Source organism: Nothoprocta perdicaria, unplaced genomic scaffold (genome assembly GCF_003342845.1).
Source record: "Nothoprocta perdicaria isolate Ctin4 unplaced genomic scaffold, notPer1 scaffold_4, whole genome shotgun sequence".
NCBI lineage: Eukaryota > Metazoa > Chordata > Aves > Tinamiformes > Tinamidae > Nothoprocta > Nothoprocta perdicaria.
In genome coordinates this window covers 8,369,930-8,389,223 of record NW_020455643.1, presented here as the reverse complement: position 1 = coordinate 8,389,223, position 19,294 = coordinate 8,369,930, and the positions used below count along the sequence as shown (strand labels likewise).

At 46.6% G+C, this 19,294-nt stretch overlaps 1 protein-coding gene across 2 annotated transcripts; it reads left to right on the top strand.

The window, feature by feature from the left end:
* The first annotated feature begins 1,292 nt into the window (after positions 1-1,292).
* On the top strand, positions 1,293-18,939 carry AP2M1 (adaptor related protein complex 2 subunit mu 1). 2 transcript variants are annotated; one of them, XM_026045162.1, is made up of 13 exons: positions 1,293-1,308; positions 1,598-1,710; positions 3,971-3,976; positions 7,163-7,428; positions 8,867-8,949; positions 12,567-12,572; positions 13,130-13,265; positions 13,361-13,502; positions 15,950-16,069; positions 16,565-16,700; positions 17,411-17,508; positions 17,600-17,711; positions 18,029-18,939. In XM_026045162.1, the coding sequence occupies exons 2-13, from the start codon at positions 1,637-1,639 to the stop codon at positions 18,161-18,163; spliced, it is 1,314 nt and encodes a 437-aa protein (XP_025900947.1). In that variant the 5' UTR covers positions 1,293-1,308; positions 1,598-1,636; the 3' UTR covers positions 18,164-18,939. The 2 variants fall into 2 exon arrangements, with proteins under 2 accessions (XP_025900947.1, XP_025900948.1); XM_026045163.1 differs by lacking the exons at positions 1,293-1,308; positions 3,971-3,976; positions 12,567-12,572.
* Positions 18,940-19,294: the final 355 nt, after the last annotated feature.

Here is a 19,294-nt window from a genome sequence, read left to right as displayed (position 1 = left end):
GCTGGATAAGGCATTTCCCACTGATCATTAAGCTACAAGCTGGAAAAGCAGTTAAAATGTAGAATGTGGATTTACCTGCTGCACTGGGGCAGTCCCCCATCAGCCTTTGCTTTAATAAACTACTGAACTGCTTTTGGTTGGGGGCTTCACTGTTCCTGGTATGTGGATAACAAATACCCTAGGCTGTTGTTTAAAGAAAAACCCTTTTCTTTTATACAGACCATAATACACTTTGGCAGACTTGCTGCTAGGATCCCTCTTCCATGCAGTTCTAGGCTTGGTGACATCTCAAGCTTCTGAGAACTGTGTACAAAGACRAGTAACTGTATAAGTGTAATCAGATTTAGATCTATCGTTGCAGAGATGCACAACATAAAATAGCATCTGTGAACTGCTACTAGTGCTGGGCCTGTCTTTTCCTTGCATTCAAGAGAGAGGCCTGACTGCTAATTCTGGAGCTTCGTTACGGTTTTATCCATGCTGATGAATGGAATAAGAAATAAGCCCTCGTGTATCTTGGTGTTTATTTTAAGCTTCAGGCCTGTCTCCAGATTGCATAACACTCAATACCTTGCTTTGATCTGCATTATTGGATGCACGTTAGCTGTATTTACTCACCTGGACCTAACCCCTTGAGCTGAATTGGTGCTCAAGGCAAACTCGGGAAGCTGCTCACTTGAGATGCTTGTCAGGATTCCTGTGGTGACTCCTTGGGTACATAGGATCCATATAGCCATAGGTACATTTATGTACCATATAGTACATTTGTATTGTGTATTGGGAAAGCAATTTCCACATGAAATCGCAGAAGAGCAAGCAGTGTAGTCTCCAACTGGAGCAATAAGAATCCACCCTCCTCCCAGAGTAAACCATTGCTTCCAATAGTCTTTTGTAAGCAAGGAGAGCTGTCTGTGCTCCCCATTCAGGCTGGATGAGGCATTCCTGGCATCCAAACACCTCCTGAGTAGTTAGCAGCCCTGCTGGGCTGTGATAGTTTATAGCTACCTATGTTTACCTTCTCYGTATTTAAATTTACGTCTTAGCAGTGCTATTTGCAATAGTTTCCAGTATGATGGAGAGKTTTTGTTACCTCTGCTCAAAAACATGAGTAACTTCTGATGTGATAGTTTTAACTCTAGTCCTCTTCTGGGGCTAGTAGGTAGATGTGAGGTTACTGATGCAGAGTGGAGACCTCCTGTAGAGCTGCAGGCCGGGGCATTTGGCTGCTGTGGTATAGCTAGCGTGGGTAACAGGGTGGTGGAGCTGACTCTTCTGGTGGTTGGAGTTCCTCTGAACAAACTAAAGTGGGTAAGTGGATTATTTTAAAATCTCCAGTGCTGTTTCTAGTTTAGTGGTAATAGAGCAGTTCATCTAAAGTCAAAATGTTTGGAATGCTGCTCTGGACAGGAGAAGCTAATCCTTTAACTTCATAGAATAAGTCTCACAGGTCTTGCAGGAAGTAACTTCTGTCTCTGCCTGGGGCTGTGCGTGTGCCACAAAGTTATCTATACCTTGACTAACAGCAAATGGATGTCAAAATCTGTCTGCTGCACTGCTTATTGCCATGCAGCCTAACATGTGCACTTTATTGCTTCAGGTCTTGAGCAACATGGAAAGGGAAGACTGAAGTTCCATCATGATCGGAGGCTTATTCATCTATAATCACAAAGGAGAGGTTTTAATCTCTCGAGTCTACCGGGATGACATTGGGTAAGTGCTTCTGCTGCATCCTTGCTGTTGCATTTCTACCTCACTTCAGTGCAGGCAACATCCCAGAGCTGCTTGCTTTTTTATTTGTTTTTTATTAGCTGTGCATGCATGTGAGACTGCAACTCAACTTGCTGCTCTAGGCTTAGCRCAGAAATATTAGTAACTTTACTAAGTACTGGTCAACTACAGATGGTAGCAAAGGATGGCCTGCAGGAAAGTGAGGACTTCTTTTTGGATGCTGGAGATCTGACTGTTACTTTGAGTGCTTCAACAGCATGGACTGCCACTGCAGGAGTTTACCAGCCTCACTTTTTAAAAGGTTTTACAGGAGAAGTAATGTGGAAACTTCAGTGCTCTGTAACTATGGTTCTGGTTTGGGTTTCAAACACAAGTTTCTAGCATTAAATACAGGTATGCAGAAAACCTTGTCCATGATATTGGCATCCTACAAATCTCTGCAAACAGTCTGGCCTTAACTATCTGTGTACTCTGAAAAAACAACATTCTGGACCCCAAGTTTGTGTAGCTTTGTAGCCCTGGCTGCTTTGTATGTGCAAAGCATGTATCCATGGGGTAGTTGAAGTCATGGGAAGCTCTGAAAGCCTTCAGTAGGCTGTATGTGTCTCACTGCATTTCAGACAGAGCTACACTGCTCTCTTAGACTGCATTTGTACACTCCCTGGGTTGCAATTGAGTTCCTGCCTGGGAAGCAAAGCTTCATGTTTTGTGGGCTTTAGATAGTKCTTTAGGGAAGCTAATATCAAGTGTTAGCACTACTTGAACTAAAAACCTTAAGTGACTTTCTCACTAGACAGGCCTGTTCCTAGTGTTTTTTCATTAGTGTTTGGCATTAGGCAGAAGTTAGGAAATGAACTTGGCAGAGTCAAAACTTAACTCATGGAAGCAGGGTAGTGGTAGGAGTTAATCACAAGCACAACAAACATTATAAATGTTTGTATATAAAATTGTATATAAATGAGCTCATTAAAGGCTCATTTTGGTTGCCACAAATGACACTAAACTGTCAAGCAAGTTTGCCTTCAAACCAGTCCAAAGATGGTGAGGATTGTCCAGTGCTTAAATATGAGGTAAARCTAGTAGCTAGTTGAGGCTTGCACTGTTCCTTTGATGTAGTGGTCAACAGTATCTATAATTAAAGCTTCACCTAGTGAACTTAGGTATTTCTTGACTAGCTCTTAGACTTGTTCTTGGGATAGCAACATTAATGTGGGTCTGACACAGCCCTCTGCAGAACTGAGCCAATGCCTTGCCAAGAGTGCAAAACTTTGTGCTTCTAAATAGGTAAGAAAAAATGTCTGCAAAGGTTCTATCTGTCCTCTGCTGTGCCAGCTCTCCTGAGCATTTGCTGCTGAAGCTTTTCAAAGCAGTTAACATGCCCAATCTGCCTTTGTGGAGCTCTCCTCAGTAGATGTTACAGTRGCTGAAGCAGGTCAGGCTGTATGATAGGTAACTTTTGAGAATGTGTTACGTTTGGTTAGGGATACTGTTAACTAGAGTTTCTGTTGCTTGCAGACTTGGAGCACTTAAAGTGGTCGTGCTTGAACTGATGTTGATTCAGAAATTCATCAAATTGATTTGAAAAGACTTCTTGCCATGAGAGTGTAACCTGGTGTGTGAAGTTCATCTTCTAAAGTAGTGCTCTTGCACTTGTGTTTATCTTGGCTCATTGCTCTTAAACTGAGTGACTTGTGTATATGTGAAAAGTACTGACTTGCCAACTGGCCAGGCAAAACTAGAAAATGGGCCATCTTACTTGATCCTGGCTTAGAATGTTTCATCTGGAAGAGGATGCCAAAATGTTCAAGTCCTTTCACTAGACCTTCAGTTCAGTGTTGCCTCGAGTGGAATCCTTCACTTAAATTCTGTGACAGTGCCTTTCTGTCAGTCTTGTGCCTTAGGTGGRGTTCATGCCAGCTGTAAATCAAGTTTGCTCCCCAAGGTGTCTGATTTACGCTAATACAGACCATGAAACTTTGTTTGACATGTGGCCTGTTATAAAGCAAGTCATTTTAAAAAGACTGTTGTTCTTGTGGTAGAATAGAATAACTAAGCTACTATATTTACCTCTGTAGTAGGAAAGTAGAACTGAGTATTGGCCACTTGCTGGTTTTRTTACATCGATACCAAGACTATTTAGAGTTTTAGAAGTGTAGCCTTCAGGAAGAAGTAGGGAATTGTCACAATGCTGTAAACTCTTAGTTGCCTCTGTAGGAGTCCTAGCACAAGGCTGTTTGTGTAGCAACAGGTTTCTAGCCTGCCATACAATTCGATTCCTTAATAGTTTTGAAGTGCTTGGTGTTGAAAACGAGTGTAGCTGCTGCCTGTCTTCATGTCGGCTCCGAATGACCCTTATGATTCCTTGATCTTGGCACTTGCCTCTGGTGTTCTGAAGCCTCAACCTACCTGTTGGGAGAGATTAAAAACCATTTGTGATGATGAGAAACTCTCCCCTTTACAGTTTAAAGGTCTAAATAAGCATATACTAGCTCAAATGTTAATAAGCAACGTGGCAGTCAATGAAGAAACCATCTCCCTGACTAGTTTAAATGCAGAAATATCACAAAAYTTGGATTTTATTTGCTTGCAATTTAAAAGAATGGCTTTAATGCATGTAGTGCATYTGTCCATACAGCAGCTAGCTGCATGCATAAGCAGCCTCTTAACTATAAGCAAAACACTATGCATTTAATTCAGGAAACCATGGAAGGACCTTCAAGTGCCTTGTTCTTCAGTGACATGGTTACTGGGAGATTCTACCTGCATCTGAATATTTAGCTTTTTGATTAAAAAAAAAATATATATATATATAAGCTATATGAAACGGAGCAGCTTAAATGACAAACTGCATGCACTTTAAGCGTAGTAGGTATTTGATTTCTGAACTTCTAATACATCACTTCTGCTTTATGGCCCTTGATCCTTAAGGGAAAAGGGCAAGCTGGATAGAGCAGTTTTTGAATTTGCAGGATGTGCCGTATCTTTTTGGATGTGCTCCAGCTCTATCGAACTTGCTGGATTTCCTTGCTGACTAGACCATGCCGGGAAGTATCAGCCTGAACAGCTTCATATAAGTGTTGTGATAGAAATGCCCACTGAGACTTGGAGGCAGACTGGGAAGAAGATACTTGATACCGTGAGATCCCCAACTGTGCCTCAGATTGAGAGTCTTGAGTTTTTTGATTCCCCCTCCCCCCCCCCCCCCCCCAAGGCCCTTTTTTTTGTCCCCTTGGCAGGTCATACTGGGTATCACTGATACGATACAGGTGCAGTTTATCTAGACTGAACATCACACTGAACCTGAGATTGAACCAAGCACAAGTCTATCAATGCTGACAATCTGACCACGGCATGTCAGTGTTGTGCCTTGCAGGGGCTTCCTCGCWGCCACAGCTTATGTTCCAGGCAATACCTTGTTGGCCTCTTGTGCCCAGGGGGAGGGGGTGCTGTGTGGTCTCTCCTTATCTCTTTGGATTCATTGTGCCTTGTGTGTGTGTTTCTAACCCTTTCTCTTGTTGCTGTCACTCCTCCTTTCTCCGCTGGCGCCATTTCTGTCCATCCCATCTCATTGGCTGCTGTAGCAATAGGTAAGAGACGCGTGGTAGGCCCTGATGGCACTGCCCAGCGGGCAATTGGTGTGTGTGTGTGTGTGTGTGTGTGTGTGTGTTAGAAAAGCTTCACCAACCTGAGGCTTCCCTCTAGCATAAACCAGTCTCCTGGTTGTGGTATTAGTTCTCTTGGGTTAAGGGAGGGCTTAGTCCCCAGAACAAGCTGTACTTTCCTTGCAAGGCTTCCTGRATGGGAGAAGTGGGAGCTGGATATTGTTGTTTTGCAATAGACTGAACTACTCTTGCAGAAAACGTAAGGTAGAAATCAAATATCAGTATGACTCATTTACAAGAGTCCTGGAGCAATAAAACCTGCAGTATTTGAGGGCTGCTATGTCACTTATTGGGKGGGAAGATGTTTACTGATAAAGCTTCTGCATATGAACCCAGAGCTTCAGGGAGCARTCTTAACACCATCACAGTAGTGTATTTTACTTCGAATATGTTTTTATTTCTCTAACATGGGATCATGTACTGCACTGCTGATAAGTCTCAGTGATTGTGGRGTTCTGTATGCCTATATCACAGCTTGCAAGGATATTAGTATGTGCTTCTGAATATGGTTCTGCAAATCATAYGTTGTCCTAGATGCTACAGTGGGGAGATCTGTGTTCCACATAGTCTCTAGAGGACTATGAAGAAGGCACAACTAGATAAGTCTTGAATTGGTGGCTAGACTTTAGCTTTAAGCCTCAAGATTTTCACTGAAAGCCCCTAGACATCTGCTGATGTTCTTAGTGTTAGTAGACTTAAATCTAGGAAGCTTATCCTGACTAATAGTTACAGGACAACAAAACTCTACCATGGAAAAGCTGTTATCCAGAATGTCACATGTACATCCCTTGTACATACAGGATTTGTTCCRTATCATCACTAGCATGGACAGTGGAAAAAGGCTTGGATTAAAGATGATAGCAACTSTAAGGGGAAACCTACACAGTACTTTCTTTGCACTATGCAGAGCTTCCTTACCATAATGAATGGTATGGGACCATCCAGTGCACGTTAWGCATTGTCACTAGCATGCTGCACCATGGGGACCATAAGTCCAGAGCGTAGCAGGCTTGAGAGGACACCCTAACTGGAAATCTGAGGAAGTTCCTAATCCTTCCTGCTGCTTTGAGCCTGCCCTCCATAGTGCCTGGGGTATGCAGGTGAGATGRGTCTGAGAACTAAAGCTTTCAAGAGCAGTTTTCCTTTTCAGCGTGCACCTGGGCACTGATGTCAGGTGACCAGGTTGGGGTTTGCTAATTTCTCTTTTTATATATATATATATATTTATTTTTCCCCCATCAGTGATATATCTGTGAGAAACTGTCTTCAAAGCTACAATTGCCCAAGATATAGATATCCTCTGCCTTGGGGCAAGTGTATGAAGGCCTAGGTGTGTGGAGTAGACTGGAACCAACTATTTGGTCCAAAAAAAAAAAAAAAAATCTGTGCTCTTTAAGTGAGCCAYAGCCTGTTCTAGTCTCTGTCCTATGCTGTGGCAATAGATTGGGGTACTAGCAAAATGACTCGAAGGGAGGTTCCTCAGCCATCTGACTCCAGATGGAGGATAGCTGCTCCTGTGGCCGCAGTTAGTGTGCACTGCAGTGCAAAGCTCCCTAGAGAGCAGTAGCTCTTTACTACATGAGAGTTTAATGTCCAGCTCTGCTCAGAGCCTTCAATTGTCCCTCTTGGCTAAGCTGTCCCCACACACCCTCCTTCCCAGGAGGGATGGGTGTGCGTGGTTGAACATCGGACTGTAATCCCACCAGCAGAACGATGCAGCCAGTTGGTTTCCCGCGTGCTGTGCTGACCTCCCTTTGGTGGTAATCTCACAGGCGGAATGCCGTGGACGCCTTCCGCGTCAATGTCATCCACGCGCGGCAGCAGGTCCGCTCGCCTGTCACCAACATCGCCCGCACCAGCTTCTTCCACGTCAAGCGTTCCAACATCTGGCTGGCTGCCGTCACCAAGCAGAATGTCAACGCTGCCATGGTGTTCGAGTTCCTCTACAAGATGTGTGACGTGATGACTGCCTACTTTGGGAAGATCAGYGAGGAAAACATCAAGAACAACTTTGTGCTGATCTATGAGCTGTTGGATGGTAAGTCATTTCCCTTCCCTAATCTCCTGTGAGACCCTGCACTTGGTCGTTCTCTAGCCTTTAGTTTAGCCTCATGAAGAAATWATCCCTAAAATATATTTATGATGTTATATGATTGAAATTCAGAAAGACTTGTGCTGCTGTCTACTTCCACCAATAATGTCCTAAACCCATAGCCATGTGTTAATTGTGGGCTGCTCGACTGAAGTATGGTGCTGTGAGCTTGTGTAAATGAGGCAGCTGGTACTGGATCCCAGCTCCTGGGTGGTTCCTGTGCATTTGCAGGGCTGCCATTACACTGAGGTGTGTGAATGGCACAAGCAGAAGCTCTGTTTAAAGCCATTCATCTCAGTTGGAGCCCAGGTGGCTCCAGCCACCTGCTCACACTCAGTCCAGTTCCACCCTGAATTATGTCTTTGTGGCAATTCTGGGAGAACAGAAAGCAAGCAATAAAACCCAACTTGCTCTGTCCCAGCCCTACCTCCCCCAAAGATACAGCTCAGATTTTCCCTGTGGAATAGTAGAGTGTCTCTTCAGCTGCCCGTGATATCAGCCTGTGTGTGGAGCCTGCCCTTGAGCTATCTTTGTTTGGTATAACACGAGCACTTTGTGTTAGAAATGCTTCAGCTTGCTCCCTAGACAAGGAGTGCAAATGTGGGTGTCCCCGGGGATTCTTAGCCAAGGGTCACAATAACTGATGGTTCTTTATTCCCCCGGGCAGATGGAGAAGCTGCTGTTTCTCTGCCTTGGTCAGACAGCGCTGCCTTCTAGTAGGCACAGTGAGATCAGGACCTGCCCACGTGCTGTACTCAGTGTTCATGTCAGTGGGTTCCTCTCTCCTCCTTTTCTGGGGTGGGCTGCTCCTCCCCGGAGGTTAGAAGCGCATTGGCTGTCTGTAGTTAATAGCCATTTGTCACATTGATCACCCGGCAGTGTCACTACTCTGCTGTTACATTTTAGATTTTTACTTCTATTACATTTCCGTGGGAAAACCAAACACAAACATCAAAAAGAAAATGCTGCAAAGATGGATTATTCCGCTGTTGGATTAAAGCCTCCTCACTGTCCCTTGGATGTTGTGGGGGAGGAAAGAGCTCTCGGTGTGCTYTGGGTGCTTCTTCTATTGAACAGATACTCAGATGTGAAGAGCAGACCTAGAATAGAAGAAAAGCAGATTTGTAACTGTAGACAACTTTTCCTACTCTTCCTTTCCTCCTTTAAATAAATAAATAGAATCTCATAGTTGACTGTGTCAACTTGACAAAACCTCTCTGGGTATAGAATCCTCCAGTGTCTCACCAAAAGGTTTAATATGTAAAAGATATCTGTGCAATAATTTGCTCTCTGCTTGTAGGACAGTGGTTAGCATGACTGGTTTGCTTGTACCTTGTGGCTCTGACCTGTGTCTCTGAGCTAATTGCTTTTTGCCCTTCTGTAGAAATCCTGGATTTTGGCTATCCTCAAAACTCGGAAACAGGGGCCCTGAAAACCTTTATCACTCAGCAAGGCATCAAGAGTCAGGTAAATGGAGGGATTTGTGGCTACGTCACTGTTCTTTTGGTTCATTTCTGTAAGCCTGTTCAAGAAGTACAATCTGACTACCAGCTGACCATTTGATCTATGCTGAGAGCAGTTGTCTGGATAGTTTGAGGGAATGTTGGCAGGGGTGGTGGCTTGATGCCATCTCRTTCTCTGCATTTATGTGTCCCAGTGTGTGCTGGGGCCTGGTAAGGTGAGGGAGGAAGGGCCCTGGACTGGGATAACCCCAGTCCTTTACATATAAATGTCASATGAAGCTTTTGATAGAGAATAATTATCTACACACTGAATCAGAGACAGTTCTCCTAGATGTGCATGTAAATTGAACAGGTCTGTTCCTCTGGCCCCTAGTGCTTTTGTGTCTGCCTAGTAATGGAATATTCTTCAGCTTCATAGAACTTCCTYTTTATCAGGAAGTCAGTAGTCTGTTGCCAATTCCAACATCTTGACGTGCCAGCAGACRTAGCAATACAGTCTTGGCTTTCTCAAGTTACACATGAGGCTGCAGTACTGTGCAGTTGTCACAGGAGCATTCCTTTCATCAAAGTTTCTCAAAAGGTATCAGGAAAAATAAATTGTATCAGGGGAAAAAGGAAACTGCAGGAGAAAGACATTTGAATGAGACTATTCCTGGGAATATTTTTTTTAACTAGTTAGAATCCTGATGCAGTCTTGAAAGCTAAACTTGTCATCATGGACAACTTGTGCTGGACCTTTGAAACTAAAGGATTGTTACAGGCATCACTTCTTGTGTGCACAAGGCATGTTGTGTGCCTCAGTGGTCAAGTGACACCCTTCCATCTGACAAGGACATAGCGAGGACTTGGTCTAAAACTTGGTCCTCCCTCCTGTATAGCAGGTGAGTTGGGCAAGACACTGGGAATTGACACCAGTATACAAATGGAAGCAAAGTGCTACACCAGAACCTGCCTCACCATTGTCCTTGCTAAGGATAAGCAAAAGTCACAGTCTCTTGAGGCTTGGTTCAACTCTTTTCATCAGCTCTGCTTTCCTAAGAATTTCTTTTCAAACACATAATTAGTAGTAAGACTAGCTGCGTTTCTGGCTCCAGAGGTGAAACACAAGCATTCAGCTGTCCCTGAGAGAGACATTTCCTGCCAGAACAGCAAATGACATTGTGCAAGAGGATGTGTGTCCATGGCCAGATGCGAGTGCATCCGCTGTTCGTCCCCGTCCTCAACCCCAGTATAATTCACTGGTGTTCTGCAGTCTGGCAGTTTGAGCAGTCAGCACTGAGGGCAGCTGAGTCAGCTCCCATACCTAGGAGAACTTAAAACTAACCACCCCTTGCTTCCTTCCCCTATATTTTTTTTCTCTTTAATCTGTTTTAACAAGCTCTTGAGCTATCTGTATGCAAGGCACTTTCCCCTTCAGAGAAGAGGGGGGGGAAAAAAAAAAAAAAGCTTTGGCCTATACTTTCTCCAAAGAAATGATGCAAAACCACTCTGCTGCGTGTGCTGGAATTGTGGTAACCCAAGGGTGCTCAACAGGAGCACAAGCCAGCCTTTCCAGGTGCAGTATGTCAGAGAGACAGTTCACACCACACTTGCCAAGTTTCCATGTCTGCTCTCTACTTGGATGCACTTAGCTTCCAACTCCTGCTTCATTTGTAACTGGTGTCTGGCAGATGATACRGGCCAACATGGGAGACTAGGGTGGTCTGTCATCCATGGTCCTTTACCACTTTGTGGTTCATGGTGCTGCATTCTTTGAAGTCTATGCATTTGAAGAYTAAAATCTGCAATTATGGCAGCCTGGGTGAACTCTCAGCCTTATTTCCTTCTCAAAGGAAATCAGGCTCACTGGGCTGCAGCCATTTGAACTGCCTCCCAGTATGCTATAGGGGCCATCCCAGGCTTGATGAGCTTAGGATATATACCTTTATTTCTGAATGAGTCTAACACTGCAAAGGAATGGGCTAATGCACTACGACGGAAGACCTTTAAGAGGTGCTGATGTGCAGGACGGGGCTGCACAAGTGCAGATCATGCCCTTCTCCCATATTGGGACCCTAGTACAAGTGTTGGCTCAAGTACCTTCCTCCAGGAGGGGTTAAACTTGGCTTTACTGCCTTCCTCCAGGAGGGGTTAAACTTGGCTTTACTGCTCTAGGTGGAGTGATGCTCTGTGTGCTTGTTGTCCTCACTTGCTGTCTCTCCACACTTAGTGAGCTAATCGAGGTCTCTTTCCCTTCAAAGTGCTTTGTGAGAGCTTGATGTACTCAGCTCCAGTGTTCAGTGTTTTCTCCAAGTCTTGGATATGTGATAGCAGGARAATGCTGGTCTTTTTTAGGAAAGGTCTGTCACCAACTGAAAGTCTGCTAGAGCCCAGGAAACCTCATAGAATCATTATGTTTGGAAAAGACCTTTAAGATCATCAAATCCAACTATAAGGCATGGTAGTGCCTGTCTGTTACCTAACCCAACATGTTGGCAACTGAGCAATCAAGGAATTGGGTATTTTGGCCCTGTTTTAGATAACTTCTAGTTCAGGGAAGCTTCCAATCTTGACTCAATTTCAGACTGGGGTGAAGTCCTTGTTAAAGGAAATCCTCATGCAGCTGGGTGCCTGCTGCTTTCAGCACTGCCTGCCCTCTGCTTCCAGATAGATCCCCCTAGTCCCCTTGTCCAGTAGCCGTTCCCAGCACTCCTGCTCAGGACACAGAGCTCTGCAGTCATCAGTGTCCTTTGGAGCAGCTGAGGCTGCTCTGCAGGCTGCAGTAGAGCATTATGTCTGCTTGTTCCCCTCCTTCCTCTTTCTTAAGCCTGAACAAGGTGCTGAATAAGGCAATTAAGGAGGCTTTTTTATTTTGTGGGACAGACAAGGGAGTTCCTTTACACTGCATTGAGCATTTAATCTAGGCAATTTCCGATGGAATAAAAAAGCTGTCCCTTTTAGATATTTCTATAATGGTTCTACCGGCTCAAGGAGTGACCAGGTCGGTAAGAAGAGCCCTGTGTGAAACAGAATTGCTGTCGGTTTAGAACCGAGTTCAAGCACTGCCACCCTGCGGCCGCAGTGCGAGGCTGCTGGGGCCGGGGCCACTTCTACTTTCTCCTCTCCTGGTAGAAGAGGCAGAATTACCTCTTAATGTCTGTTATGAGACCTAATAAATCTGTTCTCCATAAGCTACTAAAATGGTCACAGTGTTGGGTACATTGTGCCCTTCACAGACTGATCCTGTGCCACAATGAACATTCAGGAATGGCAATATGAGATGGCCATTCCACATAGAAGGGTTACTGGGAGGGGTGCTTGGCCTGTCTGTCACTCCATCTCACTGCCTCCTGTTTGAGTGGTACCTGATAGACCAAACCTGAAAAGCCCTTTCACTGCTAGGAGTACTGGGTTTCCTGAGCTAAAGATCAAAGCCTCTTATCTTGTTTTTTGCTGTCTAACTAGCAATGAGCTGACCTGCTTTGTTCCTGTCCTGAGGTAGCCTTAAGCCTAACCTGCCTCTTTCTCCCTTCCTCCCCTTTCTTGCTATTGACCTGCTTGCCTGTTAACCCCGTGTGCACCACACTTGCTGCTATACATCTGCTGCTTCACTTTCTGCGTGTGACTGGATCCCGCCTATAGCATCAGGTAGGAGACCTCGCWGTGCCTCTCAACGTAATCCTTAAGGCTTTTAGGAGAGTTGTAGCCTAAACACTACTATATATGTGTTAGGTTAGGGTCAGTGTTTGGGGGCATTGTTGCCCCAAATTGCATGCTGGCAAGGAACAGCCTTTGGGGACTGGCTGCCTCATGGCTCTGCAGTCTGATGTTGGACAAAGGTGACAAATTGGCCTGGCGGCTGCCTCTTCCCTAACATACAGACTGGTRTAATGGTCTGTCAAATATGACTTAAGTCTTCAGTGAAGTCTGCACCTTCTCACACCTAAAGTGTGCCCAGAAGTGTAGTAAATAGAATGGAAGTTAATAGAATGAAAATTTTCCTGATTTCTTGAGGACCAGTTTCTAGTCGGGCACAGAACTGACTGCCCTGAGCACATGTTTGGTGATCCAATCATGGGATATGTGACAGCACATCTGAGTGGCAAAAGCAGTTGTGTACTGTAATCAGCAAGTGCTTCTTCTTAATTTAGACCAAGCTTTCTTAGTCTTGTTTGTCTAGAGGTCTGTCATCTCCTTCCTTTCAGACTAAGGAAGAGCAGTCCCAGATCACCAGCCAGGTAACTGGRCAGATTGGATGGAGACGTGAAGGGATCAAATATCGTCGCAACGAACTGTTTCTTGATGTGCTGGAGAGCGTCAATCTCCTGATGTCCCCCCAGGGTAAGTGGGAGGTGCTAAGGTGCCATCCTTCTCCCCTTTCAGGGTCACAAGAGGGGACTTGTATGGATTCTGACCTGAKTTCTTCTCTGTGCTAGGTCAAGTGTTGAGTGCCCACGTCTCTGGCAGAGTGGTGATGAAGAGCTATCTGAGTGGAATGCCAGAGTGCAAGTTTGGCATGAATGACAAGATTGTCATTGAAAAACAGGGCAAAGGGACTGCGGATGAAACGGGGAAAAGGTAAGAAGTGCTGGGGTAAAAGCCACTTGCCACCAGGGACCCTTATGGAAGGGCAGCACTTAGTAGCTGTCCTGATCTGATAGATGCCACTTATCTTTCCTTCCCTTCAGGTATTACTGTTTTGGTTTTTTTTTTCCTCTGGGTAGGGCAGTTATAGTGCAAGATAACAAGCTTAGGGCCTTTATATCAAGGGTTTCTCTGTAGCGGGGCTAGTGCATGCAAGTGGGGGGGTCATCTTAGATGGCTGACACCTACACACAGGCAAGTGTCAGGAGCAATGGGAACTCCCRAGGAGTCATCTTACTTCAAGTATAAAGACACAAATATAGTACTAAAGGTGAAGTTCTTGCAACTGGAAACCTTCCCCCTACTGCCCCCCAAAAAAGAAATCTCCCAGAATCTCTAGCAGCTCTAGCTGGTGCAGAGGCCCTTACAGGTTACAGTAGTAGCCCTCCTAAGAAACAGTGAGGGAACCACTCCAGCCATAAAATCTTCTACCCTGACTGTTCCCACTAAGTGGAACAGCTGATGGGACTAATGTCTAGTGAGCCCCTCCTGCTGGTGCAGAGTGGTCAGGGGTAGTGTGGCCTAGAGACTCACYCTGGCAGCCCTAGAGTGGCCCTCTTCCCTAGCTGTGCCTCAGTCAGTACCTGTCTTACACTGAAGACAGGTTTTATACTTTTTCCAGCCTAGTGTAAAGAGAGCAAGGCAAAGGAATTGCCATTTTTCTCCCACTAACCATTTGTGACTCTTTTATTTTTGCTGGCCCCCAGTGAATTGGGAAGGTAGATAATCTGCTTCGGCTGTGTGTGCACTCTGCTTCCCTCCCTGTCTATTGCTTTGACTTGTGCATGTAACTCTGATTTCAGGCACTTCCCATGATGGTTCCTAGAAACTGAGATAAGCTGCTGTTTGCCTTTTCTCTCAGAACCAAGCCAAGAGCTATCACTTCACTGTCACCTTTTAATTCTTCTTTCCAGTACATGGATCTAGTTAGTAAAATGGACTGGCTAGTGTGGAAATATTCTACTGAGAATGTCATCTGTGTAGGCTTAGGAACAGTCAGTAACACTCTTCCCAAATTCTGTGCTGCGTAAGCACCTTCACCTATGAAAATGCTATTTTCTCAAGTCACAGAAGCAGGATGGAGCTGAGGCTCTTGCTGGTTGTCTCTCCCTAACTGCTGTTCTCTGGTAGGCAGGAGTGTGGAAGTGTCATTTTCCAGAGGCAGGTAGTAATAAGGTGACCAAAAGGGGCAGCTGTTAGCTGTGTTTCAGCATCTATCATGTGGCAGTRCCACACAAGAATAATGCTGCTTGAGTCCTGGATCACTCTTGGGCATCAGGGCTTTCCTAGGAGCACCCCAAAGAAACCAAAAGACAAGTCTGTTAATGCTGGCTATCACCTGGGCAAATAGACTAGAAAATGTTGATTCTAATTTATGAAGCACAAGCCACTCACTTGTAAGGTAAGCAACCATTTGACTTCAGCCATTCAGACAAGCATTCTTGGTCTGCTTACCTCACATGCAGGTAGTGGTGGATCTCAGGCCTGAGAGGGCTCARCAGGGCCCATGTTACTTATATTATTATCTCTTTGCACTTAAATGGTTGGCCTGTTGTTCACAGCAGTTGAGGCAGCCTAAATGTCATTCTGTGCCGCTGGGCCTTCTCAGCACTGCTGCCTCTTCTGTTCTTGCCTCCCTCTCGCTTTTTAGCTCCTCTCAGTGCCTGAGACTTTCTTTGCTAACTCCAGGGTTTATAGTGAGGAAGATGGTGTCAGACTGGAACACAGCACACGTTGAGTCCTGGCCAGTGCACCTAGCTGCACAGACATCAGCTGTCTAGATTTTAGCAGTAAAGAAACTGAAAATGTTTGTGGCAACGTATTCTTGTCCTCAGCAAGTTGTCACGCTGGCCTGAGGAGGAGGGGTTTGGCCCCAGGTCAAACCACTAACTAGCGACATAGAAATCCTCAGCTGCAAGGAGGTTTGGGAGCAGGAAGACCCCAAATGGGGTATCTCCAGCTGTGTGGCAGTGGGATAGCTTTGTGGAAAGTGCTTTTCTCCCTTTCTCTTGCACTGCAAGAAGACTTGGGCTAGCYGTTACCCTTGCAGTCCTGAGATGCTGCTGGCAGGCAGATCAGAGCATTGCGTTCCTGGCTGTGACTGAAGGGTGCTGCTCTGCCCCGAGAGAAGAGGTTAGAGGAGGGTGGGAATTCTTTTAAATGARCGTCTTCAGGTCTGATCCTGGTGGTTGTGACACAAAGGAAGTCTAACCCAGCAGGCCCTTGTCCCCTAAATCTCCCCCTGCCTCCCCATTTCCTGGACACCTGCAATGGCAACATGCTCTCTAGAATATATATAGCTTCTGTCTGAGCAGACTCTGCCTGCAGCAGCGCACTGGGGTTGCAGCTTGCACTTGTTTAACTCTTTCTTTTTGTTTTAGTGGCAAACAGTCAATTGCCATCGATGACTGCACTTTCCACCAGTGTGTAAGACTCAGCAAGTTTGACTCTGAGAGGAGCATCAGCTTCATTCCACCAGATGGAGAGTTTGAACTCATGAGGTATGGTGATAGGGACGAGCAGTCTGATGCTGGCATCTGCCTGCTGCTACAGTCGTGTTGCTGGTCTCCAGACAGGCTTGCTGCCCTTGAGCAAACAGTAAGCATGTGCTCCCTTCCTTTTCACAGAACAGTTTGAAGTGTCCTATGAGACCTTTTATAGATGCAATAGATGGCCATCTCTCTGTTTGTTTTTATACACCCATAGTGTTGGATGTGGGTTTCCTTACCCTTTGACCTATTCTATTTTGTAGTGCCTCAAATTGATGCCTTTGARCAGGGTCACTTTGCAGGACTAAGATACTGAACTTGAGACTCAAGAAGGCATCAGTATCATAGGACAGCACAGACTTAAGTGCCACTCAGCTTTGCGTTGACTCTCTTCATAGCTGATGCTATGAAGCTGTTCCTATGTTTGAAGGCTCTATTTGAGTTCACTGTTTGAGGCCCTAAGAGCTAGTTGTCTCTCAGAGTTCACTCTTGCCTCTCTCYCTGCAGATACCGAACCACTAAGGACATCATCCTTCCCTTCCGTGTGATTCCTCTGGTGCGGGAGGTGGGTCGGACCAAACTGGAAGTGAAGGTGGTGATCAAATCAAACTTCAAACCTTCCTTACTTGCCCAGAAGATAGAGGTAAGAGAATAAAACTTACAGCCTCTTTTGCCTAAGAACTGTGTCTCTCAGATAAGTCCCTAAGACTGTACAGGACTCCAAGTGAACGGAAAGCCCCAGACAGGTGCCTTGCTGCTGTGCTGGAGGTGAAGCCCTGTAGGTGAARTGGGGAGGTGGAAGCTGTTCTTGGTTGTCGGTGCCAATGCAACCAGAACACCTTACCTTRGCAGAGGATGCATTCCCTGCACTACCTGCCTGGAACAGTGCAAAACAACTGTCTGCTGCTTTGGCAGTGTGAAGAACTCATGTTCTTCTGTCTGCAKGAGTCTAACAACCATCTCATGGCCCATTGCCTGTCTGATGAGACAGGCRAAGGTTAGATGCTCAGTCTGGCCTCCTCCTGAGGAAAGGCTGTTGCTGCTCAGAACCCAGTCTGAGGCTGGTTGGGATGATCTGCCTGCACCCTGCCCCAGCTCATCTGTCTAGCTAAGGTTTCCTGCTGCAGATGTGCATCCTGAAGGGCTGTGTCCTGTTCCTCGTTGTGGATTTTAAGCGCTTGTTTGAGCCTTCTGTCACTACAGAGAGACAGCCCATGATGCCTCATAGTAGCTGAGCTGCTCTGGACCCTGAGAGGTGAAGATTGAGGAGACCAGAACAGCAGCTGTGTTGTCCTGGGAGGTGACATCTTCCTGCTGTCTCCTGGCCCGTGCTCACCCAACTCTTCCTTCCAGGTGCGGATCCCAACACCCCTCAATACCAGTGGAGTGCAAGTCATCTGTATGAAAGGGAAGGCGAAGTACAAGGCCAGTGAGAATGCCATAGTCTGGAAGTAAGTGAGCGTGGTTGGGGAGGCAGAGGCTCTGTGCTGAGCACACCAAACAGACTCGGGTATTTCTTTACCTCTGGACTTCCTCTGATAGGATTAAACGTATGGCTGGAATGAAGGAATCCCAGATCAGCGCAGAGATCGAGCTGCTGCCCACCAATGACAAGAAGAAGTGGGCTCGGCCCCCRATCTCCATGAACTTTGAGGTGAGTCAGGCACAGCTAACTTCAGAAGTTCTGTCAGTCCCTTTTGGGCTTACAGGAACTGCTCGGGTTTGAGCACTCCCTGTCCCTGATGGCTCTGTCRCTTTCTAGCCCAAAGCCATCCAGGTGTCACAGCTACTGGAAGAAAACTGTCCTTAAGTCTAGTGGAGTCTTATCACCTTGCACAGAGGGTATAGAGAAGGGAACAGTGGTTGGTGTCCCTCTCTAGATACTTAGCTGGGGCTTTTCAGACTGTTTTGTGTGCAGACCTTTTTATCCCTCCATTCCAATGCTCTCCGTTGCCTTTCCCTTTCTCATAGGTCCCATTTGCGCCCTCCGGGCTGAAGGTGCGTTACCTGAAAGTCTTTGAGCCAAAGCTGAACTACAGTGACCATGATGTGATAAAATGGGTGAGGTACATTGGCAGGAGCGGGATCTACGAGACCAGATGCTAGCCCCAGCAAGCTGGCGGGCTCCCTCTTCAAGCCATCCTACGTGTCTCCTCGGTCTTCAAACACATTCAGAGAAAAATCTGCCTGGCCCCTCTACAGATTGAAAGACCTTGTGGCCCACCTTGGGAATGGACTCGCCTGCCTGTCTCAGTTACCATCCGTGCTGCAGCTGAAGTTCAGAACCCAGTCGCGTGCAGGGATGCTGCCAGCATCCTGCTCTCTGTCCCAGGGTGGGGAAGGGCTAGTCTAACTCCCATCCTCTCATGATCTTTCTAGGGAACGTCCACCATTAAACTCCTCTTCTGTTGGTGTCTCACTACTTGCATCATATCCTAGTATTTTTGAAGTTCTTGTGCATATGTACTCGTAGAATAGACCTAAACATAGACTGGACAAATCTGAATTGAAGTTACCCTGGCTTCTGTACTAGCTATTGCTGTTGTGGTAGATGTTGCTGGCCAGTCTGAGATGCCTGGGGTGGTGAGTTTGTCAGGCCTCCACCAGGGGAGATGGTGGGCTCGCTGGACCTCACCACCTTCCTATAGCTCTTGCAAAGTCRTCAGTATAGAGTCCTGCCCTGGGGAGGTGTGTGAGCAGAGAGGCTGAGGGGTTTGACTCTTGCTGGTGTGTACGTGGGTGGCACAGCATTTCAGGTCCTTAGAGCACTTACCCCCCCGTGCTGCTGGCTCGAGCCAGTCTGTCTTTTCTGAACAAATTGGAAACTTGGCCCCTCCGTCCCAAGGAGGGGAGGTCAACTGAGCTCCGCCGGGCTGTGAGCAGGGTCTGTCCTCGGGGCTGTCCCATGCAGGCGGCAGGGAGCGCCCCTGCCCTCCCCGCGCTTGCGCCCGCCGCTTCTGGGCCATAGGAATGCTGCTGCTGCCCACGGTCCTGCTTCTGGTAGTGTGGTCTCCATTTTGTACACTTTGTGATTTGTCCAGCTCTCAACCTAATAAAGTATGTAGAACGGAGATGGCTGCGCGTGCTGCTCTGTGGGGCGCCGCACTGAGCGCGGCGCGGGTGCCTGGTGCGGGGGAGGAGGAAGCGGGAGCTACCCCCGCCGCGGCTGCTCTCCGCGGGGCGCGGCTGCGCCGGCCCGCGCGGTACCGAGGCCGCGGAGCGCCCCGGGCCGGCCCC